A 27,167-nucleotide genomic window follows, 5' to 3' on the forward strand; every position below is an offset into this window, starting at 1 on the left:
AATTTAACCTTTCAAATCAACCATTTTGAATTATCCATTTAATAATATTTAAATGTATATAAAAAATGATATATTAGTAAATTGTTGATGGATTCCATCTTAAATGGATTTATTTTAAGACAAAAGTGTAAATTTGGTAGGATGAATCTATTTATGAAATTATAATCTTAAAAAAAAATCCATTTTCAATATTATAACACACTAATATACAATCATAAGTTTGATAACTGTTATTGAGAAGGAAATTTAACAATATGGCACAACAAAATACTCACTTAGCACTCACGTAACAAAATGACCTTAAAATAGAGTCTAAATTCTAGTGTAAATAGAAGATAATTAAGAGACCAAAATGAACATTTTAAAAGTACAGGGAATAAAATAAACCAAAATTGAAAGTATACGATCAAAACGAACATTTTGGAAGAATAGAGACCAAAATGAACCAAAACTGAAAAGTAGGAAGACCAAACTAATATTTTAACCTAAATTATTTTAAGCCAAGTCTGTCATCCCTGGGACCTTGAGCAATTTGGTAAGACAGACCATAGTTAACCTCAAAAGAGAAGATAAGAAAGAAAGAATCCATTTGAGCCATTTCCTTTCCTTTGTAGAAATGTCTTTTTGCAGAAGGTAATAAAGAAGATTGACCCCAAACCAACTAAAACATTCAGGAAATCAAGCAACCACGAGCACCCTAGAAAAGCATTAATTTTCTTTAAGAAACTACATAATGACCATTTTACCCCTGCTTCAAAATGAATCAAAGATTGATTAAGGATAGCCAAAGTTCTCTCACAACTACAACTGCTTTAAAGCACTTTTGAAGAAGTGTCTGTACATGAATTAGCTTGAACTTATTCAACAAGATTGTTACAAGACGAGGACGAACAAGTAAAATGAAAGAAAAAAAAAGGACCCAAAAAAAAAAGAGACTGAACCTTCTTCTTCTTCTAAGTAGCTTCCCCTCTTTTTACCCACTATGGCTTCAACAAAAAAATAACACAACCACATGGGTAAGAAATATCCCCTTTTACAAAATGAAAAGAATAGCTCAGCCAAAAACTGAGCTCATCTCAATTTTTTATAAACCAACAGTCCCCCAACCACACAACTAAAAAGAAAAAAAAAAGGTCTTTAAACCAAACTCTACTATGATATACAATTTTACAAACTACACAAAATCTCATCCATGGACTGAGACCACTGTATATAATGGGGCATGTAATTATAACTGTAATTGCAATTGCGCTGACTCTGCTCTCCTTGATCTTGAAGGAGGCCTATCTATGTCTCCTGCTCCTGCTGCTGCTGCAGCTTGTGCCCCGCCTCCCGTTTCTTCCGGGATTTCGACCCCCTGCATGTTTCCAACACAATCTCAATACTCTATTTTCTTGGTCTATCGTCAGTAATGGGAGATTTATAACATTAGAAGCTAGTTTGAAGACTTCTTTTTTGAGTTGGAAGTAGTTTATGATCTGTGTACTGGTTTTAAATTTTGACAAGTTAAGCAACATTAAGAGAAACAAACAGAAAAGAACATTGATCATGAAATGAAAACTTCTTTTAGAGTAATAATTATCAAACAAATCCTAAACTGACTTTTATTTGTAGTATGCCAAGGTATGAAATATATTCAGTTCTCTTCAGACCATCATTAGAAAAGCTTTTCACTCAATAGAAGTAAAAAAATCACTCTGCAACGGAGCTGTCAAATAATGCTAGGGTGCTAGTGAAGCTAAAAGATTTTGGAAAGAAAAACTAATATTCGACGAACCGTTGTTGTTACCGGAGGTGGAGTACAGGTCCGTGACAGTGTCTGCTCTTTTGCATGTAAGCGATGCTCGTGTTGCATGTGCTCGAACTGTTGTAGCCTAGCAGCAAAGTTAATTCCATTACGGGAGTTCCCAGCATCCTGGCTTATATCACCATCTTCATTTATATTCAACCCAGAAAACTGATGCATCAAGGAGTAGGAGTTCCCGGATGAAAATTGCTTGAAGTGCTCGCCACTGAACGAGTACGGAGGCACTGTTTTGAGACGTGTTCGTAGTATCTTAAAGGCGGCACTTTGCTGTGTTTGTATGCCAACAAACCCATAGGTAAACAAAGAGTCAATTAATGCATCACAAGAGTACTATCATTCACTAAAGAAATGAACACAATTCTGTAATCTCAAAAGTTCATCAGCTTGTAAATTTACATCACTAATATCATTTGGCCAGTAGTAGACAAAGTTTGTTTCCAATAGGGTGCCCATGAATCAACATCATGCAATACAATAATAAACTATCTTATCATAAATTATGAAAATTGCAAATCCAATATATAAAGCACATCTCATAATTATGAAAATGTAAATACAGTAGATACTGCTCTTACCAGTAAGACCTAACCTATGAACCAATTCTAGAGAGAAATTAGGAGTTTTTTCTTTTCACAACAGATATAATGGATTAGGTTTGAAGAATTGTCCATTTTAATGCCTTAGCTTGTTGCCATAACACACTGTTGACCGTTGTCTACCAACTGAGCAGACTGGCTAGTCCAGGGCTACAGGCAAGTGCGGCAAAGCAAATCCAGGTAGACTCGACATGAACTGGAGGCGATGTCTAAGGCAGAAATGATCAAGGTTCATAGCAGGATTGTTTTCTAAGTTGTCCACACAAGTGGATCTTCTTCCAACTTGTATCCTTAACAGTACTGGAGCAATAATCAAGGATTCCACCATGGAGGATTGTTCAAACATAGACTGGTACGAATGATTATTTCAAACATAAATTTGGTATGATCTTTGTTAAGCTGACACATGCTCGTACGTCACCTTTCCAATACTGTTAATGATGTACAAGCATGTGTCATCTATCTCTGATAAGAAAGTTATAAAAGGTGTTTTCACTCTTTCCATTCTTTACCCTGTCTGATGGCTTCTCTTTTTGGATCACAGGATACCATTGAGAAACTATTTTGGGATTTCTTATGGGAAGGCACATCCACAAATGGCAAACCTCATCTTGTAAAATAGAAACAGGTTCAAATCCCTTTAAATGAAGGTGGCTTGGGAGTTGGTAATATCAAGCACAAAAACAGTGCTCTCCTCTCCAAACGGATTTGGCGATTTATCAGTGACAGACACCACCTTTGGAGGATCTTCATTCAGCTAAGTACATGGGATCTACAATGAACACTTGGCCTGTTCCATGCTCTTCTGCCTTCAAAAGGTCCGTGGATTTCTATCCTTCAACAGACTCATCTCATTAAGGATTTTGCTCTCTTCCAGGTGGGGGAAGAAAGTCAGTGCAGTTTTTGGAGGGACAAATGGTATCCACAAGGGACCCTTGCCAGCCTTTACCTGAGACTTTTTGCTATAGCCACTGATAAGGATGCAAAAATTGATGAATTTGTCCAAGAATTCTTCCTCTTGGGATTACAGCTTCCGCAGGCCTCTTAAAGATGAGGAATTTGATGAATGGATGGGCCTATCACAGTTACTCGATGCATGCACCCCTCCCCCTCGCGAAGACTTTTGGATTTGGCCCTTGGATCCGAGTAAATCCTTCACTACCAGCTCTGTTTTAGCATTTGACCATGAATGGAAGCCATACCGAATCTTCCCTTTACTCCAACCTTTGGCAAGGCAAATGTCCCAAAAAGGTCAAATTCTTTTGCTGGGAGCTAAGCCATAGGGCTTTGAATACTTATGATCGGATACAGAGAAAGCTCCCTCATTTCTCCCTCTCCCCTAGCTACTGTCACCTATGTTACAGGGCATCGGAATCCCCGGGACACCTTTTCATCAGTTGCAGCTTTGCCTCTAAATTCTGGGGACGTCTTTTCACTACCTTTGGATGGGAGACAGCACTGCACAACAACCCACTCATCTTCCTTGATAGTCTCTTGGTGGGTCATCCTTTCAAACAGAACAGAGCAACACTATGGACCCTTTTCATCAAAGCCTTCCTTTGGAGCTTATGGTTAGGAAGAAACAACCGAGTCTTTAATGATAAATCTCTTCCTTTTGACTTCTTTTTTGACAGAGTTACTGTTTTAACTCTTGGTTGGTGTAAAAGTTACTATCCATCTTTCAATAGCTACACCCTGAACGAACTTATCTACAATTGGAAGGTGTTGTTGTAAATGCCCTTGCGGCCTTTTGTATATTTCATACCATCAATGAAATACTCGTTTCATATCAAAAAAAAAAAGAAAAAAAAAATTCTTAGATTTCTACAAAGAGCTGTATAAAAGAAAAGAGGATCAAAGATTTTTGCAAGACCTTCTCCAATGAGATCCCATTTTGAGGGACTCAAGCCAGATGATAGAGAAATAATTTACAGAAGAGGAAATTCACCAAGCCATTCTGAATTTGGGCATAAACAAACTATAGGGCTAGATGGACTCACAGCTGAATTTTTCAAAAAATCGTGGAACATAATAAAAAGAATCTTGTGGTTGTGTTCTAAGATTTTTTCAAAAAATGGAATCATAAATGCTAGGCTAAATGAGATATAAATTTGTCTCATGTCAAAGAAAAGAGATGCCAGGACAGTAGAAGACTATAGGCCATCAGTCTCATTCCATGTGCTATAATCGCAAGAGTACTATGAGAGCTGGTTCTTTGAGTTTTAATAAGTCCCAACCAAAAATATATCAAACCAAACGAGTTCGGGGCTGTGCTTAAACCTAAAGTACACCATCTTTGGTTCTTTGAAGTTCTAACAAGCCCCAAACAAAAAGATATTCGAACCAAACAAGTTTGGGGTCGTGTTTGAACCTAAAATGCACCATCTTTGGTTCTTTAGAGTCTTGGGACTCCCCTTGAATGGCAGATATAAATCTCTCCCCTTTTTGGCCCCATGATTGAGAGAGTGGAAAATAGACTTAAAAAATGGATAAATCATCACATATTCAAGAGATGAAGAATGACATCAATACAAGCTTTCCCCCACACATCCACCTACCTACTACTTATCACTCCTGAAATTCCAATTGGAACAGCAAATAGACTTGAGAATGTCCTTAGAAATTTTCTTTCAGAAGGTCCTAAGATGGAAGGAAAGATGCACCTGGTCAACTGGAAGAAAATACAGCTCCCCGATGATAAAGGAGGTTTTGGAATAGGGAATATCAGGAAGAGGAACCAAACTTTACTATCAAAATAGCACTGGAAATATCTGAACAATAATTTACCCCTTTGGAAGAAGCTGATTATGGCCAAATATGGAGCATCTGAAACCGATTCATGGCCTGTAAATAGCCCTTAGTCTGTTGAAGGCCCTTGGGCTGGAATCCTCAAACATGTTATATTCATAAAAGAAAGGGCCATATGCAAAATTGGTTATGGCAACGTGGTAAATTTCTGGAAAGATAAACGGGCCTCAAATATTCCTTTGGCATAGGAGTGTCCTCGTTTGTTTGTCGTATCAACGAGGAAAGGAACACGGGTCTGCAATGTATGGTTTCAAAACACTTACTCATGGGATTACCATTTTAGAAGGCCTCTCAAAAAGGAGAAGATTGCAGATTGGCTGATTCTATTGCAAAAATTGATATCTATTTCTCCATTCTATTCGGAAGACAAATGGTTATGGACAACGGACTCCAAACATATATATTTTTTTATAAGAAACTGCACTTTCATTGAGAGAAATGAAAAATAGATACAAAAAACAAGGAGGGCATACAAAAAAACAGCCCTGCAAAAGGGAACCCTTAAAGAAACGGGCTCCAATCCAAAAGAATGAGACCTAACTGATAATTACAAAAGGCCTTAGTGATCGAACCCCATAAAAAAGTATTAAACATAATGAGGTCCCAAACATAATCCACAGATTTCTCCGCCCCCTAAATAATCTATTGTTCGTCTCCAGCCAGATACCCAAAAAGTAACCAGAAAACATGCTTGCGAAAGAAAACGCCATTTGTCACGAAAATGGGGGAATAACAACACTTCATCATCGTCCTACTATCACTCCAAAAATATATTTTCAGTCAAATCTGTTGTCGACAATTTAATTTCAAAGCAAGTTCCTCAACCCTATGCTTTGTTTGAGAATATTTGGAAGGAGAGATGCCCTAAAAAAGTGAAGTTCCTTAAATGGGAACTCAGTCGACAGTTATCAAGCCTTAACACACATGACAGATTGCAACAAAGATTTCCTACTCTAGCCAACTCTCTCTAATTGATGTATTATATGCTGTAATGAAGCAGAAATGCAAGACCAGCTATTCGCCACATGCAAATTTGCTCAAAGTTCTGGACTTTCCTGATAGAGGAGACTCCTATGCATATTAACATCACGCCCCTTCTTCAAGCATCACTGGGGGCCACCCCTTTAGAAAAGACAGATTCTATGGTCATTACTCAGAGCCTTCATTTGGCGTCTAGGAGGGAAATGAACAATAGAACTTTCAACAATAATTTTCAACCATACAGCAGATTCAGATTCTTAAATAATATTCTGCTTATGGCTCTTAGTTCGTGTAAATGTTACTTTGTTTCTTTTTCTAGTTATACTTTGAAAAATCTTTTGATGAGTTGGAGGGTGATGAGTTGGAGAACATTTTGTAACTCTTCTCCCGTGGGTCCTTTTCCCCTTTGTATATTTTCATCTTACCAATGAAATATATGTTTCTCATAAATTAAAAAAAAAATTAAATAAAAACCTGAAGATTAACATACAGGGAGAAAAAATAACAATGTCGCCATTATAGCGAAATTCAAGCTTCAGTTAAAGTAGAAAAAGGAGCAACTGAAGTTTAACAAGGCATACCTGGGGAAGCAACATTAGAAGACCATATAATGCTTTTAGCAGCCATATATATCTTCCAGGTTCTAGAAGCTGCAAGAATCACAAGAGTGCTGAATTTTCCAAAGATATATCCCACTGAAGAAGAAATAAACTACCCAAGTTATCTTACACAAAAATTTACTATTTCCTCAAGACAAAACAAAACCAACGAAGATAATAAGCCTCCCTTACAGGTCATCTAACACTTTGTACTTCAGTGTTGGCTAATCTTCCTTCTTATTATATCTCTTTGTTTCCAATACCCTCCGGTATTCGTAAACAAATTGAGAAAGCCATGGGGGACTTCTTGTGGGAAGGTGGCTCTTCTGGTAATTTGAAACATTGGGTTAATTGGAAAATTACATCCATGCCTTTGGAGGAAGGGGGGTTAGGCGTCGGAGGACTTCTAGAAAGAAACGAAGCTCTACTAACAAAATGGGGATGGCGTTAATAGTAATGAACCTTCCTCTTTGTGGAGTCAGGTAGTGGAAAGTCTTTATGGATCTGATCCTCATGATTGGTTTACTGCAGTCAGTTATAAGGTTTGCATATGTTGTCCATGGAGTAGTATTTCTAAGCATTGGAAATCAGTGTGCAACTTTGTTCATTTCAAGGATGGAAATGGCCTTAGAGTTTCATTTTGGCATTCTATCTGGGTTGGCAGTAGGCCTTTAAAGGATGTTTTCCCCAGAATTTTTTCAAGTTTTTGGGATTCCGATACTAGATCTTGGAATGTGGTGGTGACTCGGAATGTGGTGACTCAAAGGGCCTTGAAAGAAGAGGAAATGGAGGGGTTTCCGCCTTGCTATCAGCTCTCAGTTTGTTTTCGGTTTCTGCTAATGATGATAGTAGAGTGTGGTCATTAGATCCAAAAGGAGCTTTTCCAGAGCTTTGAGAATGAAGAATTCTTCCACATCTATGCCTAAGGATTTATTTGCCGCTATATGGAAATCCAAAAGTCCAAGAATAGTTAATGTATCTTGCTAGATTCTTTTACAAGGTAACCTTAATACGGCCAAGGTTCTTCAGAAAAAGCTCCCTTCCTCTGCTCTTCTTCCCTCTTTTGCTGTTTATGTGCAGCAAGTGGGGCGTATCATGATCACCTATTTTTCCACTGTACCTATGCAGAAAAATGTTAGTCTCAACTCTGTCACTGTCAGTTTAATGTTGATTGGATTTTTTATCTTAAGGCAGCGAATAATGTCCTTCAGCATTACACGGGCCTTCCCATTTATCGTCTTCAGTTCGGTATTAATGGTTGAATGCTGTTAAAGCTTTATTATCGGAGCTATGGTTCAAATGGAATTTGCAGTTATTTGAGGGCAAGCGAAGGTCCTATGATGAGTGTTTCTCTTCCATTAAGTTTAAGGTCTCACATTGGTGTCCTCTTGTTGATTCATTTTTGCATTACTCTCCCTCTCATATCAATGCTAATTGGGGAGTTTTTATTGATTCTCCATAATTCTGGCACTCTGTTGAGAGTTTGTTGTCCTTGAACACTTGTATTATCTTTTTTAATTATTTCAATGAGAAGTTGTATTTTTTGTTCAAAAAATAATCCTCCCTTACAAAAGATTGCCCAATTGGTATGAATAACAAGAGGAATGTTTATAATGCATTGATTAAAGGTATTAGGACAAAATTGTGAGTTCTGTAGCTGAGTTAAAAACACCCAAATTTCTTTTACACCGCATAGAATTATAACTTGAAAGTCAAAATATATGAGGTTAAATTAGAAATAGTGTGAAAGAAGATTCCTGACAAGCTCGGTAGTTGGTAATCATAGAATCCCCATTACCCATCTCCAATACGCTGATGACACTCTGATTTTCTGTCAAGATGAGGGGAAAATTTGAAGAGGTGGTGGGACTTCCTTGATCTCTTCATGAAGGGTGCCGAACTGTTTTTAAATCGGGAGAAGTCCTCTCTGGTAGGCATAAATATCGAACAGGACCGACTGATACAACAAGCCTCTCACTATTGTTGCAGGGCAGAGAATCTTCCTATTAACTATATGGGGATCCCTCTGGGAGCAAGATACAGAGGAACGGCTTTTTGGGAGCAAACAGTGGACAAAATCAGGGCCAAGCTTGATAAATGGAAAAACCTTTTGTTGTCAAAGGGAGGAAGACTTACACTTGCTTCTGCTATTCTAAATAGTATTCCCAGCTATGCTTTCTCGGTTTTTAAAGCCCCTTCCAAGGTCATCAACAAGACGGAAAGATTGGTGAGAAACTTTTTTCTGGAATGGGTTTCGCCATCATCCCCAACGCCATCTGGTAAATTGGAATTGTACCTCCCTTCCAAGAATTTATGGAGGGCCGGGGATTGGAGCTCTTAGACAGCAGAATGAAGCCCTCCTACAGAAATGGCTTTGGAGATATTTCCAAGAAGAAGATTCATTGTGGAAAAGGGTGAAAATGGAAGTTGGCTTCCCTCTTTGCCGAGAAGAAAGGCTTATGGTGGTCCCTGGCTAGACATTGTCAAGCAAACACCTAATTTTCAAAGGTTTACTTCGTATAAGGCCCAAAATGGGGAGATTAAAATTCTGGAAAGATTTTTGGATTGGGCAAGACTATTTGGAGGTTTGCTTCCCGGATTTGTTCAGTATTTCTGGTAAAAAAGACAACACTGTGGCTGAGTGCTGATCGGATGAACATGCAGACTGGAATTTGGGGTTCAGAAGAGGGCTAAAAGACCAAGAAGTGGATAATTGTATCGGGCTAGTGAATCTACTGGCTTCCTTTCGGTTTAGAAATGAGGAGGATAGGTTGGAATGGAGGCTTGAAAGGGAAAAGAAGTTTTCCACAAAATCAGCCTTTCACAAGCTAACGGAGATGACTCCAAGACTCTTCTCTCCTTTCATTTAGGCAATATGGAAATTCCCCTGCCCAAAGAAGGTGAAAGTTTTCTCATGGAGTATTGCGTATAGAAGCCTTAACACATATGATAAGATGCAGAAAAAACTCCCAAACTGGGTGTTATCCCCTTCGGTCTGCCCTTTATGCCTTAAAAGTGCAGAGGATATTGACCCCCTTCTGATACACACTGTCCTTTCACTTACCAAGGGTGGGTTTTCATAGTGAGAAAATGTGGAATCTCAGGGTGTCTTCCTAGAGGTATTGAGGATTGGCTTATGGAGGTGACACAAGGGGGCCTTTTGAAAGGAAAAGGGAAGATATTATGGAGTTGTGCAGCCCGAGCTCTGCTTTGGAGTATTTGGAAGGAAAGAAACCAATGAGTTTTCAACAATCTTGCTCTCTTTTGACCTTTTTGGTGAAAACTTACAATTTACAATGGCTTCCTGGTGCCTAACCTATAGAAAATTCTTTTGTAACTACAATATAGTTTTGCTTCAGCAAGATTGGCAAAATGTTATGCAGTAGCTCTTTGGGGGGCCTCCTCAGCCCTGCCTGTAGGCTGTCTTCCTTTTGTCAGTAATATATTTTTGTTTCTTATAAAAAAAAAAATTAGAAATATTGAGAAACTATCTAACGATTTCCATATACTTCCACATATTGGCAAAAAGATGGAATTTGAAGGCTTCCTCAAACAAACAAAAAGTTAGTTCAAGGAAGGAGCTACCTAGTTAATGAACCCTGATCTTTTTGCAGACAATCGAAAAAGTTTCACAATACATGTCAAAACAGAAAAACATAGATAAAGGTCAAATAGGTCACAGCCACTTGTTAAAGTATCCGGTGATATGAACAGAGTATTGATTAGTACTTGGTAGTCCACCTTTCCAGAAAACGAGTTGGATTCTTGGGCGAGAAACTTTCTTCACTATTTCGTGGAATTTGTAGCTCGAAAGAAATATAATAGTTTAGATATAGGTAGCGAGTTTAGGAAGGATGTTTTAAGTGCAGTGCATCAAAGCTTCTCTTTGGGCACAGAGTTCCAAAGAGTTCTATAATTATCCTTTATATATAATAACAAACAGAAAAGGTGTAAACTAAACACCAATTAGAACATATTAAACTTCCATGGCCATCTCGACAAAAATTATCCATAATAACCCAATTAGTCTTAGCAACCCCACCAAAGATTACACTTGGTGATGAGGAATTGACCTTAAAGGGCCAAAAGGGGATTACATAAACATCTCTCCAAAAAAAACATTCCAAAAAAATTTCACAGGGAAACCTTGAAATGAATGATGTCCCACACTTTCTCACTTTCTCTAGAGGATTCCTTAAAAAGCCAAAAATTCATTTCTAGCCATGTTACCCACAAAACCCCTTAACATCATTCTCGCAAAAAATATACTAGTAACAATCTAGTAATGCGAGCCAAAGTAGCCCTCCAAAAGCCATTTCTTTACAATGATAGAAGTAAAACTGATTTTTCATTCAAAAAACGATTTCTTTTCTTAATACTCATAAATCCACAAATCACTCAGCGTTCAACAATTTCAAAACTAGGGACCCCTGACTGAAAATACAAGTTACAACACTCCATATAGTTAGAAACTTGTATAATAAGGAGATAACTCTAAAATATAGGAGCCAGTTCATAAATCCAAAATAAAAATTGAGAACAAAATGATGACAGTCATCAACATGCCATAGAAAAATGATGTCATTTTGAAAAATATAATTGTTTTTTCTGTTTTTTTTAATGCAAAACCAAACTTTCATTGAGAAATGTAAAAGATTGTGAAAAGAATGGTAATGTCACAGCTGAAATGCTAAAATTTTATTGGAAAATACATTAATACTTATAAACATATTAATGCTTTCAGTTATAATAAATTATATGATATTAAGATTCAAAATACATAAGCACTTGCCTTCTATTTGACTCAATTTCAAGCAAATTTAAATATCACAAAAAGATGAATTACATCAAGCTTCTTGTACTTTTTTTCTTTTTTTTTCTTTACCAGTGGCTCCTTCGTTGGTCCTGGCATATATTTTTATACGGCCTTTTTATGTTATTTGATTACTTTTAATGGAAGCAGTTTCCTAATTTAAAAGACGACACATTATATGTCTATATCACATTTTGACCAAAAAAAGAAAAACAAAAAACAAATTGAAGGCTCCCAAAAATAATCTTATACCGCAAACATTATTGACATCACATAACTTCACTGGATTTTGTCAAGAAGATTTTCTATCCCATCCCCCCCCCCCCCCCCCCCCCACACCATTCTTTGTTTCTTATTACATTTTTATCTATGATTTTGTTGATGAAAATATTCCTAATCTTGAGGGAAAAAGCTATCTTTTGAATCTGAGCTTTGCTCTCCTTTACTCAAGGGCACCTGCACCCGCCCCCAAACCGGACATCAAGGTTTTTGGTATTAAGCTTATTGGAAGGTTCAAATTTGAGACCTCTAAGCCAATATAACCAAGAGATCCCAAGCCCTTACAAGCTGGGTGATCCTTTGGGAGCAGAGCTATCATTTTTTTCATCACTATTTTTTTTATAAAACATGTTCTCATGGATCCCTGATTTATCAAAATTTTTAAAAAATCACTCCAAATCATGCGTCCAAGCATGATCATGTCTAACACCAACGCTGCTGAGAATAGCAGTAGCACTCCTACTCAAACAAAAGAAAAGAAGATGGTAAGAACAAACGTGTAAGAAAAACAAATGGAGCCCATTTTTGTTTTGTGTTGCTCCTATGGTCAGGCTTGCTTATTTATAGGCTCTATTTTATTTTCATTTGACTTTCTGAAAGCAAGCTTTTAATCCCCAAAAATTTAAAAAAAAAAAAAAGAAAAGAAAGGAAAAAGAGAGAAAAAGAATAGGCAGTCGAAAAATTAAATTTATCTACTAATCTGGATAGAAATTGCAAGAAACTCCTATGGAATACAATTTCATATACTCAATAAGAAAGTGAACTATTCAGTCATTCCGCACCTGCAGTCTTAGATAAGCAAAGACTGGAGTCTCCAGAAGGCGAATCAGTTTATCCAGCTGAACTAAAAATTTCACATTAATATCTTCCTCCACCAAAGACTGAATCACCACACTAGCATGCTCGTATGACTGCCATGCAAAAATTAATAAAAGATTAAAACACAAATATTTGGTATTGCTCTCATCTAGATATTGAGGTATTTGATGCATAACATAATGTATCAACTCATTCAAACAGCCAACATAGCATAGCTCAATTGGTTAAAAGCATATATTTTCGACCAAAAGATTGAAAGTTCAAATCCCCACCCCACGTTTGTTGAACTAAAAAAACGAAAAATAAAACTAAAAAACCATTCAAAAACAACCTGTGATAATAAGCAGAGACTTATAATAGCCATAGGGGAATGACACCACGAAGCATATAAAGAAACAAAAAGATCCTTCCCAGCTGCATGCACCAACGATCTCTTCAAAAGATCTCGAAGATCCGATAACTCAGAGGAAGTCAGCAAGATCAAATTCAGTGCCTGAAAATATAAATAAAAAGAGTGAACTCGGTGAAAGGGAAAGATAGCAGACTTTTAGCCAAAAATAACGATGAATTACAGAGAAAATTTCTAAATAAAAGCGGGGGAGTTGGTTCAAACACAATTGGAATTCAATTGTCAGGGTTTCAAGAAAAGACAGGTTATGAGGAAAAGGAGTGCAACAAATTCAGCACCTTTGTTTCTGTCATTAAAAAAAATGTTCTGAGATAAAGCGCTCATAATAATAGCATATGTGAACCACCATGTAGTTTCAGATAAATTCTTGTTCCATCTTTTTAGCATTTGGAAGAACAATAAGTAATATAGCAAATTGCTAAATAATCACATTGTTAAAACTCAATGTTCCTAACGCACCCCAAATATTTGGCAATTAAGATAAAAATCATGCAGACTATGAAAATTCTATTGATCATAATAACTTATAAGACACTGGCCATGCTACATTAGCCATTTTTTTAGTCAGCTAATTATGCAAGCTTTATAAATAACAGAGAAAAATAAATTACACTGATAAGATAGCAACCTGAACCATAATAGAAGCAAAATCCAGATCTGACTCTCCTTCCAATATTGTAGACAGCTCACGGTAGACCCGTTCAGCATTTAAAAGTACACACAATCGGCGTATTATCAATGCACCACGCCTAAGAAAATGATGAAATAACATATATTTTGTAAATCATAAAATTAAATATCAATATACATCAGAATTTCGTATGCAACAACAAATAAGCAGAGAGGGAAAGAAAACCCACTTCTCCAGAAGAGAATTATTAATCCGAAAATTATTCACTAGGAAAACGACAAGTTGGCGAAAATGTTGCTGATCTTTCGCTATACAAGCATGAACCTCGAGAACAAGGAGGACCACCTAGGAGAGCATCCAATATAAAACTGTAAGTTAACTAGCACAAGCAGGGGGATAAAAACAAAACAGCAATAATAATAATTGATGAAAAACCCACACGGCAGAACTTATGCAGCTAACTTCAAATGGTCAAAAAATAATATCAGGGTAATAAAAGCCACACGGCAGAACTTATGAAGCTATAGTCTTTCCAGTCATTACATGGTGTAAATCCTCCCCTATCACCACTATAGCTACACTTCCCTATTAGCCAATTGGAAGTGCTTCATGTAACCCCTCTTTTGAGGCTTTTGTAATTACATACATCAATGAAATAGTTTTTTTAAAAAAAAAAACAAAAAACAAAAAAACAAAAACAAAAACAAAAGCCAGTTTTACCAGAACATCAAATTCTTCATCAACATTAATCTTTCATGGTAACCATCGTTCAAAAAGTTTAAAAGTAACATTTAACAATGATAAAAACATAAATAAAGAACACATATTCTTTTTCTAAAAATATTGAAGTGCTTCAACATATTATAAAATAAAGTACTAAGGCAACACTAAAGATTTAAATAATCTAGAGATATACTTTATACAGAAAAATATTCTGGAATCGTTACAGTGCATTTAGAGCCAAGTGGAAAAAATACATTATAGACACTTAACCAAAAAAACGAAAAAAAAATAACAGATATATAATCAAGCAATCAGAAGATAATGACATGTCCACAAATTAGAATTAAATTTGCCAAATGGGTGGAAAATTTTACAAGATGATGCATCAGAAAGTAAAAGATATTGCGAACCAATATAATGCCACCACAAACTAACATGCAAAATTACAGAAAATTTTTTGCAGAGAAATGAAGATAAATCACCAGAAGAAATGATTACCTCATCAGCAGGATCAGATAAGGCTTGAAGAAGGCTGTCAAGTACATCATCCAAATAGATCAAGACCTATCCAAAATGGAATGAAGATTAAGCACCCATTAAGAATGCACCTAAAATATAGAACACGAAGAGAGGAAAGAACAGTAGGTAGACTAACTATAATTACGAGGAACAATCTACCTCTCCTAAGGCAGCTCAATTACACTGCTGAATGTGTTGGAAAAATCAGTGATGATATGGTGAATTGAGAGTGTGTGATGATATCATGGTTTTTTTATAAGAAACAATTTCATTGAAGATATCAAATTACAAACTGGGGTAAAATCCCATCCAAGGGAGTTAAAAAAAAAATTCTCCAATTGGATATGAGAGAAGAAAGGGGGAACATTCACACCATGTTACAGCCAAAAAAGTATGGCATAGAAAAAACAGTCAAAGGAGTGTATGCATCTTTGAAATTCTTTAGTTTCGTTTTCCAAGTGACTGATAAGAATGCTCAAACAAAGTTTATCTAAATGAGCTTCTTTTCCTTTTCAAACAGGTGATTTCCGTGATCATAAGTAACTCACAGAATATTTGTTAAAAAGTTTACTTTCATATATATTTTTCTAAACTATGGGAAAACATTCAATAAATATTATTTTCATTAAAAAACAAATAACTCAAAATGTTGTTCTTTTATAGGAAAATTTTATTTTTACAGGAATTTTTTTTGAACAAGAAACGATAGATGAAAAAGAAAATAAAATGTTCAAAGATACAAACTTCCAAGGGAGAGAAAAGTAAATAACAAAAAGGAAAAAGATACAAAATTAAATTATTTAATTTTATGGGAATTCAAAATGTTGCCATGAAAAGCAGCACTTGGTTAATACCGAGTGAATCGTGCTTATAAAATAATCAACTTTACCAGACATAGGAACTAAAATTAAATTATTTACAAGAGGAAAGATTTGAATTAAAAAAAAAAAAATTTTTGTTCTTTTGTTTTTTGAACAAGAAACAAAATTTTCATTGATAGATTGAAAAGGAACATAAACAGAAAGGTTTTAGTTTGTAGCTGTCATGTATGAAATTGCAATAAGAGAAGGTCCATAGACACTCCCTCCCCCCACCCTCCGGCATGCTTCCCTCCTCTGGTATTTTCACCTTTCACCAATTCACCTCTCCATTTTCATAACTGAACTGTAATAAAACCTGTCGTCTTTGTTTCAACGAAAGAATCAATGGCTCCATTCAAATGCTATGTTCAATTGAAAAGGACTTCTTCTTGACTTTGCTAGTAGCTTCAAGGGCGTCCAAGTGCAACTCAAGGAAGTAAGAAAGTCTAATTCCTCCTCCCTTCACTATTCAGTATTCAGTTGGTCTCTCTTGGATTTGTGACTATTCAAAAGACCTGCTAAGCTCACTGCAGGTAGTTGAATTCTTTCGAGAAACAATGTGTGATGACTATGTGCTTCGAGTAAAGAAAATATCAAATAATAGGGATTGCCTAGCAGAAATTTTCAAATTTGATCAACAATGGTAGCGAAGAGTTGCCTCATAGTAACCAAAGGGAGTAGAAAAAACTGGTTGGAATATCTTTCTTGGGCTCATTTAAGATTATTACCTGGAGTAAAATCCAAACTTACACTTCTTTCATCCTAATTAAAACCCCATCCTCCCCTACTAACCTTATCTTTGTAGAAGTGATGAGTAAGTCAGCCAATGAGTGAAGCAGCAAGGTTAAGAAACCTTTAGAGGACCCTTCAATTAGCATGGTTAGTAAGAATGAATCAAATGGGTAGTAGACAGTAACTAGGTCATAGTGATAGTTGTGGCAAGAATATTCATCCACCTTGATTGGTTCAGAATCATAACAGCACTTCAGAAACTTGTAAGCCCCTTATATGCCTTAAAACCTTTCCACCCTGACAAAGCACTACTTAGATGCAGGACAAAGACTGGACCAAACTTCATCAAAACTCACGGTAACACCATTCAAAGCCTCCATCAATAAGCAGTCAATACCTTATAACACATCCGTTTCTCACCCTTCCAAAAAAGAAAAAAACTGACATCTGTTAGGTTCCTATGAAACTGAATAATCCAATGAACATTGGAGGTTCTGCATTATTGTACCATACAAGATTTGGACCTGGCCAAACTGTATAATCTAGGAAATATATATTTGAAGGGCCAGTCACCGGACCAGAAATCATTCCACAACAATATATTGTTACCAGTACCACTACCAACCTAAATTTTGGACTAAGGGGCGTATCTGCTATTTCACCGGGAGTGAAGGCGGTTGGTGGCCTCTTCCTCTTCGAGAGCAACATGGTTCTCAAAATACATTATGAGGCAATATAAAGTATGTTAAGCTTTCCTGACAGCAGTAAAAGGCCTACAAGGTCCTAATTTTGGTAGTACACACAAGTAATCATCCCACACCATGCCTATAGCCAATGTATAGATAATCCCAATTGCCTTGCATACTGAAATATCACTATCCCATGCAGATTGCTCATATTGTTGGTAATGTATGCCCAGAAAAGCAGCACACTGCATTTATCTAGAAATATTAGAGTGATGACTGCCGAGTATCACTTGCCACTGTTATTTCTGGCTAAACCCAATAGCAAATAGAAAGGGGGGAAGAGTCTGAAAATAGCATTTCTAATGGAAAGAAAAAATAATATAGAGATCAAATACGATAATTCAAGGTAAAGTAAAAGACGAGAAGTTTCCAAACTTCAAAAGAATCAAAATATTAACTCGGCTGCTTGGCACTTATGGAGCACATAGTGATAGTTGTCTGCAATACACAAAAACAAAAAATAGACAATGTCATAGTCACCTCAGTCCGATGTCTGTTTAAAAGTGTTGATATCCAATGCAATGCTTCAATTCTAGTAGCCTCGTGTTCGCTAGATAGTTGTCTGATCAACCAATATAACCAATGATCATGAAAACGTACTCATCACAGCAAAAAGTTTACATCAAACAAAAAATCAACATAACCACTCCAAATGACTCCAACAATGCATGAATGCTACGAATCCAAAAGTTGCCATTACAAAAACTTTTCAAACACATTTTCAGAAAGATGGGTGGAGGAAGGGGCAGGTGAAGGAGGGGGAGCTGTACCTCCTAGCAATAGAAAGGATAGCACCAACATCAAATCCTTCAGATGGAAATGCTTTGATATTGCGAAGCTCTTCGTTAGTTTCCCGAGCAACCTTCAAACATAAGGTAAGCAAATAAGTTACATTAAAATCTCATTAGAACCATTTAAGTCCCCTCACCATATGGAGTAAAAAGCGAAAGAAAATCTATATTATACCATACCATATTCAAAGGTGGCTTAAAAGAGAAACTTTGGATTTCTCTTTAGGCTCTCTCTAATTATAATAAGTCAAAAATTAATGCATCAATAATTAAATATGTAGCTAAAACTAGCCAGACACTAATCTTTATATTTTAATTCATTCCCTGAAATTTTATAATTGAAAAGTCTAGAACTTTAAGTGTAAATTAATAATCATTTCAAGTAACAAAGAATACAATAAATTAAAGAATATTATTGTGCTGTTTTCTTTTAATAAACATTTCAAGTTACAAAGAATATGATAACTTAAAGAACATTACATGTTGTTTTCTTTAAGGCAAAATAGTTCTAAAATTGGAATCTTATTCAATATATCATTGTATTTTTTAAATACACTTTATGGAGCTAATAGTTTAAAAAATTCCTGTCTTACATTGACATCAATAAATTAATAATCTACATTCTAAAGAAACTGATATATTGAACTATCACTTATAATTCATTTTTAAATATTAAATTGTGTAATATATGTATAAATATAGGATGAATTTTTTTAATAGAATGTTAAAAATAATAATCCTGTTATTTTGATGTAACTATGAGTAACTACTTTAGTTAACTTTGATTTAGTTAGTTAGATAGTTAAGTTGTTAGTTCTTCCCATATCCCTAGGATATTTCCTATAAATAGCTGGTCATTTGTAACTTTTCCTACACTTGAATACAATCCTCGTTTTCTCTCAAACTTGCCTACACCAATTTGGTATCAGAGCAACCAACGTCCTTGGGTAATTGTCCATGGCGGGAAGAAAGAATGCTCCGGTAAGCGAAGATTCTTCACTCGGTGACAAAGAAGCGGAACCAACCACCGCTCTCTCTCCACGGTGGTTGGGAAAATGTTTTCGCTGTGGACAAGTGGGCCATTTATCCAATGAATGTCCACAACGTAAAATGGTTAACTTTGTGGAAGATGACCAAGATTTGGGTGAAGCTTGTGGCCATGACTCCGACGAAGATATTACCTATTTGGAACCCGATGAAGGAGATCAAATTTCTTGTGTGTTGGAAAGAATTTTACTTACCCCTAAGATACAACCTACTCCACAACGGCACTCATTATTCCGCACCCGATGTACTGTCAATGGTAAGGTTTGTACTATTATCATTGACAGTGGCAGTACTGAAAATGTCGTTTCTAGTAAGCTGGTTTCAAGCTTAAACCTCAAAGTTTCCCCCCACCCCACGCCATACAAGATCAGTTGGATCCGAAAGGGTGGTGAGGCCCTTGTTAATACCCTGTGTACTATCCCATTATCCATTGGGACCAGCTACAAGGATCAAATTACATGTTACGTCCTTGATATGGATGTTTGTCACATCCTTCTGGGACGTCCTTGGCAATTTGATACTCAGGCCATCCATAGGGGTCGTGAAAACACATATGAATTTACATGGATGGGGAAAACAGTGGTTCTACTCCCTCTAACCAGCCCTACAAATTCAAAAAATGTGGACAAAGGCAATCTTTTCCACATTTGCAATGCAAAACAACTAGTGGTTCTACTCCCTCTAACCAGCCCTACAAATTCAAAAAATGTGGACAAAGGCAATCTTTTTCCACATTTGCAATGCAAAACAACTTATGTTTCAACAATCTGCTCCTATTTTGAGTTTGATAATAAAAAGCTTTGATAGTTCTGATACTATTATTACTTCTACCATACCACCGGAGGTTGACCAACTCTTATCCACCTTTCCTGACCTCCTTAATCCACCAGAGTCCTTACCTCCATTGAGGGACATTCAACATCACATTGATCTCATTCCCGGTGCCACATTACCCAATTTACCACATTATCGCATGAGTCCAAATGAATACAAAATTTTGCATGATCAAGTGGCAGAATTGTTAGCCAAAGGCCATATTAAACCTAGTTTAAGCCCTTGTGCTGTACCAGCACTCCTTACGCCCAAAAAAGATGGATCATGGCGGATGTGTGTGGATAGCCGGGCTATCAACAAGATCACTATCAAATATCGGTTTCCTATCCCTCGCATCAATGATCTTCTTGATCAATTAGGAGGTGCAAACTTCTTTTATAAAGTCGATCTCCACAGTGGATACCACCAAATCAGAATTCGTCCAGGAGACGAATGGAAAACCGCTTTCAAAACAAACGAAGGGCTCTTCGAATGGTTAGTCATGTCATTCGGGTTATCCAACGCACCAAGCACTTTCATGCGCCTAATGCATCAGGTACTTCTTCCTTTTTTACATAAATTTATAGTTGTCTACTTTGATGACATCTTAGTCTATAGTAAAACAAGAAGTGACCACATTACACACTTGCACACTCTGTTTTCAGCCCTACACCAAAATAAACTGGTCATAAATATCAGAAACTGCCTTTTTCTAGTCTCAGAAATCTCTTTTCTAGGGTTTATTATTAGTCAGCAGGGGTTACAAATGGATCCAGATAAAATTAAGGCTATTTCTGATTGGCCTGAACCCAATTCCATAAAAGGCATCCAATGCTTCATCGGCTTAGCTTCTTTTTACAGAAAATTTATTAAGAACTTCAGCACTATTGCGGGCCCCCTCACTGATTGCCTAAAAAACGGCAACTTCCAGTGGTCTCAAGCTCAAAAGCAGAGTTTCCTACATATGAAACAGAAATTAACAAACAGCCCCGTTTTGAAACTGCCCGACTTAACCCAACCCTTTGAGGTAGCCGTAGACGCTTCTGGGGTTGGTATTGGAGCTGTTTTATCCCAGAATCAACATCCGATTGAGTACTTTAGTGAGAAATTAAGCCCCTCTCGCCAAAATTGGAGTACATACGAGCAAGAACTATATGCTCTTGTGGGAGCCCTTAAACAATGGGAGCACTACTTGCTCAGCCACGAATTTATCTTATTTACTGACCATTTCTCTTTAAAGTTCCTTCACACACAGAAATCTATCAGCCGTATGCACGCTAGATGGCTGTCCTTTTTGCAGCGGTTTGATTTTGTTATCAAACACAAGGATGGTACCCTTAATAAGGCAGCTGATGCTCTTAGTAGGAAACATTCTCTTCTCACGACTTTACAAAGTGAAGTTACTACTTTCTCGGCCTTACCTACAACTTACCAAACTGATCCGGATTTCGAAAAAATATGGACTCAATGTCAACAACACAACCATACAGGAGAATTTCATATCCTAGATGGGTATCTCTTTAAGGGGGATCAACTTTGTATCCCTCATACATCCCTACGAGAAGCTCTGATTAAAGACCTACATGCGGGAGGTTTGGCCGGTCACTTTGGCCGCGATAAGACACTAACCCTTGTGGGAGCACGCTTCTTTTGGCCTCAAATCCGAAAAGACGTTTATAGCTATGTCTCCAAGTGTTTTATTTGTCAAACTAATAAGGGGACAAAACAGAACACTGGCCTTTACATACCGTTACCTACACCAAAAAATATTTGGGGAGATCTCTCTATGGACTTTGTCCTTGGCTTACCCCGCACACAACGAGGTTATGATTCCATGTTAGTGGTTGTGGACCGATTCAGCAAAATGGCCCATTTTTTGGCTTGTAAGAAAACATCAGATGCCATATATGTGGCAAATTTATTCTTTAGGGAAATCGTCCGCCTACATGGCATACCAAAGACCATAGTTTCGGATAGGGACGTCAAGTTCCTTAGTCACTTTTGGAAGACACTTTGGCGCAAATTTGATACTTCACTAAAATACAGCACAACAAATCATCCACAAACGGATGGTCAAACGGAGGTAACAAACAGGACTCTCGGCAATCTCATCTGCTGTATTTGTAGTGATCGACCAAAGCAGTGGGATCTGGCCCTAGCACAAGCAGAATTTGCTTTTAACCACATGCAAAACAGGACCACAGGGAAGTCCCCCTTTGAAGTAGTTTATACTAGTCTCCCAAAACTAACAGTCGACCTCGCTAATATTCCTCTTCTGTTGATTTCAGTTTAGAAGCCGAACAAATGGCCAAAAGGATTCAACAGTTACATGAAGAAGTGCGCCAACATATTGAAACAACGAATGCAAAGTACAAGCAACGGGCAGATAAAAAGAGGCGCAACCAAGAGTTCAAAGAAGGAGATTTGGTCATGATACACTTAACTAAAGGAAGACTGCCTTCTGGTACAGCACACAAGTTACAGAAGAAAAAATGGGGACCTTTTGAGGTATTACAAAAGTACGGCCCAAATGCTTACAAAATCCAGCTACCTCCAGACTTCAATATTAGCCCAATCTTCAATGTGGCAGACATATATCCATACGCAGCACCAGATTCTTTTACATTGGCTTCTTAACTCGAGGTTGAGTTTTTTTTTAGAGGGAGGAAAAATTGATGTAACTATGAGTAACTACTTTAGTTAACTTTGAGTTAGTTAGTTAGTTAGATAGTTAAGTTGTTAGTTCTTCCCATATCCTAGGATATTTCCTATAAATAGCTGGTCATTTGTAACTTTTCCTACACTTGAATACAATCCTCGTTTTCTCTCAAACTTGCCTACACCATATTTACAATTCTATAAACAAATTCAAATTTTAAAATGAAAATTATATTCTTAGTAACAATTATACATTTACTTGTAAATATTTACTATCTTTAGTGAAAGGCGAAAGAATAGTTCGCTCTATGCCCACCGCACAACTCTCTATATATTTACAATTATATTTAACTTATTATCTCAAAAAAAATTAATTGAAAAAGTATATTTATAACAAATTTAAATAAAATCACACCATGAAGATGAAGTCAATGGCTCAACTTTCTCATATATTTCTACTTCTATACTAAATACATTTCTTCTTATTAATATTAAGCACAAAATTTGTACTCCATATGACTTTTACATTCATACTCATTTTCTTTTTATTTAGAAATTTGTTGCGCAAGACAAAGTTTTAATATTATCCTCACCTTATTACCCCATCTGAGAAAGTCAACCAATCATGTGTGCAGAAAAATTTTATAGAAATTCATAAGTTGTAAATAACAATATAACATAGCTAAGATATTTCATAACTACAACTTTATATTAAAGAAAATAAAAAACACTCATAATATGAAAAATGTAATTGATGATTGAAAGAGAAATAAAATAAAAACATAAAGTATAGGATCAAATGACGTGCAATTCATGTGTTCATGGCACAAGTGACAATAAAAAGGGGGAACATAAATCTTACCACTCTAATCTTCTCTTCTTTATCAGATATGGAAGGTAGAATTGCTCCTAAAATATCAGCATAATAAGGTACTAGTTGATCTCCACCTAGTTTTACAAACTCGTTAATCTGCAAATACAATAAAACAATAAGTTTATAAAGATAATGCACAATACTGTAAAATCTCTTATAGGTCCTCATAATAAAGTGAGACTGAGTCAAGTTTTATTGAAATTATAATAAAAAATGATTGATGCTCAAGTCCAAAGTACCCATGTAATAGCCGTTAAGCGAGTAAATTCATCTGGGGAAGAAGCCCTCTGAACCAGAATCTCAGCCATTCGGCCATAATCTACAGACTTCAAGAGTAGCACTGCTCGAGTCAGAAAATTATTAAATGAACAAATAAATTTAGCACATGCAAGAAAAAGTGGTAGAAAAAGTAGATGGTGATTGATAAATCCATTTTGCATTTTTATGGTTGCATGTAATTACTAATGTTTTTTTTTTCGTTTTGATAAGAAACGAGGCAATACTTTCATTCAAAAAAAACTGACAAGGCAGGGAACAACCTAAGGACCAAGGGACAAGGAATCTGTTCTCTCATTTTAATTTCCCCTTTTTCCTATTTTTCTGATTTTTCTTGTTGACCAAACCATTTGTGATAATCAATAGTAAAAACATGAAATTAATTTTCTTTTTGAATAAGAACCCAAAACTCTTCATTTAAAAAAAGAAAAATACAAACCATTGTCAAAGAGCTTATAAAATGAACTCCAATTAGCATTAATTTTTAAAAAATAAAATAAAATAAGGCTGCGATTACAAATTAATTTTAGAAGTGTGCACCAATTTGAGGCTAGAAGTCAATTTATAGGCACTCAATGTTAGCTAAGCAATCTTACTGGAGAATTCTTGATCTCTTGGAGAAACTCCGACAGAGCAGAATCAGCTTGTTGTCGAATTTCGTGACTTGAATCACTCAACATATTAAACAAACCTGAGATTATCAGGATTTTTAAGTATCATAAACATTCAGCAAATAACATGTAAAGGTCATTTAACAGGAATCTTCACCATCAAGAAAATCTGGAAGAAAGCCCAGCATATCAATATCTGGCACGCTATCAAGTACAGTGATCCATCCAACCAAAAACTGACGGACGTAGGGATTTAGGACATTCATACGCTCCCTCAGCAATGGAATAAACTCTTCAATGCTGAAGAAAGAAGATCGCCGAAAAAATATAAACTAATACATTTTGCAGTACAATTTCAAAGCAATGCAGTTCAAATTTAACCTTCAATAAAATATTTAAAGAAGCAGATTGAGAAATAACTGGCATACCTGAACTGGTCACTTTCGGTGACAATATCCTGTCATATAATTTATAAGATTAAAAACAAGGGGAAAAAAATACATTAAGACAAAGAGTAGTTAGAAAAAAAAGAGAGAGAATTGGAACAAGACATCTCCCTAAACTTCTAAGAAGGTGCGCCATACATCAATGAGATAGGTATACTAATTACAATAGACCCAATGTAAAAATGTAAAGCATTCCAACATGAGGCCATATGTTTTTTTTTTATAAGAAACAGCACTTTCACTGAGATAAATGAATAAAGACTACAATAAGAGGGCATACAAAAAAACAGCCCAGCAAAAGGAAACTCCTAAAGAAACGGGCTCCAATCCAAAAGTATGACTCCTAATTGATAATTACAAAAAGCCTTAGTGACCGATCCCCATAGAGAAGAGTGTTAAATCTAATAAACATGAGGCCATATGTTATACAATATCCAAAGATATACATAACTCTCCTTGTGCTATTCATCAAACATTCTGGCGGTCCTCTCAATCCATAGTGAGCCAGAGAATGTTGGGAACATGGAATTCTTCTTTCTTTTTTCTTTATAACCTTGTCAGGAAGGAAGGATTTTTTTTTTTTTTTTTGGGGGGGGGGGGGGGGAGTAAGGTTGTAAATACCTTAACAAGTCGATCTAAAAGGTGAGCAGCACTTTGTACGTTGCCATCTGAATCAGCTGAAAGCTTACATAAGGCATCAAATATCTGGTTAAAGAAAACTATAAAATCGCCTCTAACAACCTGCAGCAGTAGAAGTACATATTCAGCTTAGGCCCAAAAATACATTAACAGTTCTGACAATTCTTCTCACCTTTGCAATGTTATACAGAGCTTCACATGCATAATAACGCACTCTGCTATCTTGGTCAGAAAAAGAATTGAGCACAGGAGGTACAATTTGCTGGAAGGTTTATTTGTCATGTTAGAAGGGAAAATTATAATATAATAACACCACCAATATGGAAGAAAACAGAACAAATATAATCACAGAAAATGGTAACTTGTGTCTGAGTTATATAGCAATGATATAAGTTATACATCAAGAACGAGGAAAAGCCCTTAAAGTTACACCACATAAAGAGAGAAGGTAAACAGATCTCTGCAGAAATGTTATTCAGTGTAGCCAGAATCTCTGCAGTTAAATAGTTTTAGCCTACAAGCTGCAGAGCTAGAATAATAAATCCATCTTCTAACCAATAAACTCTTCCGGCACACTTGAAGTAAGTAGACTCTGTACTTAATTTTACAAAATAATGGCAATAGCCCATAGGAAGCCAATGATGGTCTGATAGAAGCAAACTAAACAATAAAACTCAATTACGAAACCTCCCAAAGAATACACTAACCTCAAGATGTTGGGACGCATCAGAAGTCAAGCCAACAGTTGCAGCAGCAAGCCCTATCAATCCTCCCTACAAAATTAAATTGAAGGTTAAAAAAGAGAAAATCAAGATTTCACCGAATAGCCAAACTCTCAGAGGCAAACGGGAAGTATTACAAGCATTATTTTTTGCATTCATGTCATACCTTCCTATGATTGGCTTGCGGCGACATAGTGAAATCGTTCGTCAGTAGATTGATAACCGCCGTAATCTTTTCATGATCTCCAGCCGAGGCAAGCTGCTTCACAATTCCCTCAACCTACACACATAATGCAACCCCCTTCGAAGATTACAGACAATCAAAAACCCTAGAAATGGAAATTGATGAAGTGGAAGGGGAAGTAGACCTCAAGAGCAGCGTTCTTGCGTTTCTCATAGAGTTTATCAGACAGGTTGCGGAGCACAAATGCAGGGATGACAGAGAGAGCATCAGCCATATCAGACCCCTAAGAGCACTGAAACGAATTCCACTGATCAAAGAAACCAATTGGGAAAATATCAAATTCGTTTTCGGATCTTCTCCTGCTCGAATCGGAACATCTCTACGGCCTACGGGGCAGTTTTTTCGTTTTCCCAATAACACAAAATCAGACCCAAATGACCAAAACTGCTGAAAATTAAAAACAGAACCAACCCCACCAATGGAAAAGCGCAATCGGGATTAGAACACGGAGAAATTCCAAAGAAAAAGTAAAAATTGGTAAAACCCAAATCTAATCCAATCCCAAATTGGAAAGAGGCGCAAGAAAATTATAAAAAAATTCAAAATCAAAACCAAAATCAAAACTCGTCGTCGCGAGGAGTTTTCTTCAACTTTTTGCCCCCTTTTTTCTTATGGGTTGAGCCGAGGGGGACTACTGACTTTTATTTTTTTATGCAAAGACTTTTCTTTTTCTTTTCGTTTCCTTTCCTCTCTCTCTCTTCTTTCTTTTTCGCCTTTTTTTTCT

The 27,167-nt window shown here is 36.3% G+C and overlaps 1 protein-coding gene across 3 annotated transcripts; it reads right to left on the reverse strand.

Annotated features, from left to right (window-relative positions):
- Positions 1 to 808: 808 nt before the first annotated feature.
- Positions 809 to 27,163, reverse strand: LOC111024406 (ARM repeat superfamily protein). 3 transcript variants are annotated; one of them, XM_088117044.1, is made up of 20 exons: positions 26,568 to 27,163; positions 26,366 to 26,479; positions 26,185 to 26,250; positions 25,650 to 25,739; positions 25,460 to 25,579; positions 24,821 to 24,849; positions 24,550 to 24,692; positions 24,378 to 24,472; positions 23,745 to 23,831; positions 23,494 to 23,601; positions 18,093 to 18,184; positions 17,803 to 17,884; positions 14,964 to 15,029; positions 13,972 to 14,087; positions 13,740 to 13,860; positions 13,034 to 13,195; positions 12,666 to 12,794; positions 6,774 to 6,842; positions 1,790 to 2,074; positions 809 to 1,357 (listed from the first exon to the last, which is right to left on the reverse strand). In XM_088117044.1, exons 1-20 carry the CDS (start codon positions 26,655 to 26,657, stop codon positions 1,229 to 1,231), a joined length of 2,193 nt encoding a protein of 730 aa, XP_087973170.1. In that variant the 5' UTR covers positions 26,658 to 27,163; the 3' UTR covers positions 809 to 1,228. The 3 variants fall into 3 exon arrangements, with proteins under 3 accessions (XP_087973170.1, XP_087973171.1, XP_087973169.1); XM_088117045.1 differs by having other exon boundaries at positions 1,778 to 2,074; positions 25,460 to 25,522; positions 26,568 to 27,158; XM_088117043.1 differs by having other exon boundaries at positions 1,778 to 2,074; positions 26,568 to 27,156.
- Between the last annotated feature and the right edge of the window lie 4 nt (positions 27,164 to 27,167).

The sequence above is a fragment of the Momordica charantia genome (genome assembly GCF_013281855.1).
Source record: "Momordica charantia cultivar OHB3-1 chromosome 9 unlocalized genomic scaffold, Mcharantia_2.0 BLBB01000009.1, whole genome shotgun sequence".
Classification (NCBI taxonomy): domain Eukaryota; kingdom Viridiplantae; phylum Streptophyta; class Magnoliopsida; order Cucurbitales; family Cucurbitaceae; genus Momordica; species Momordica charantia.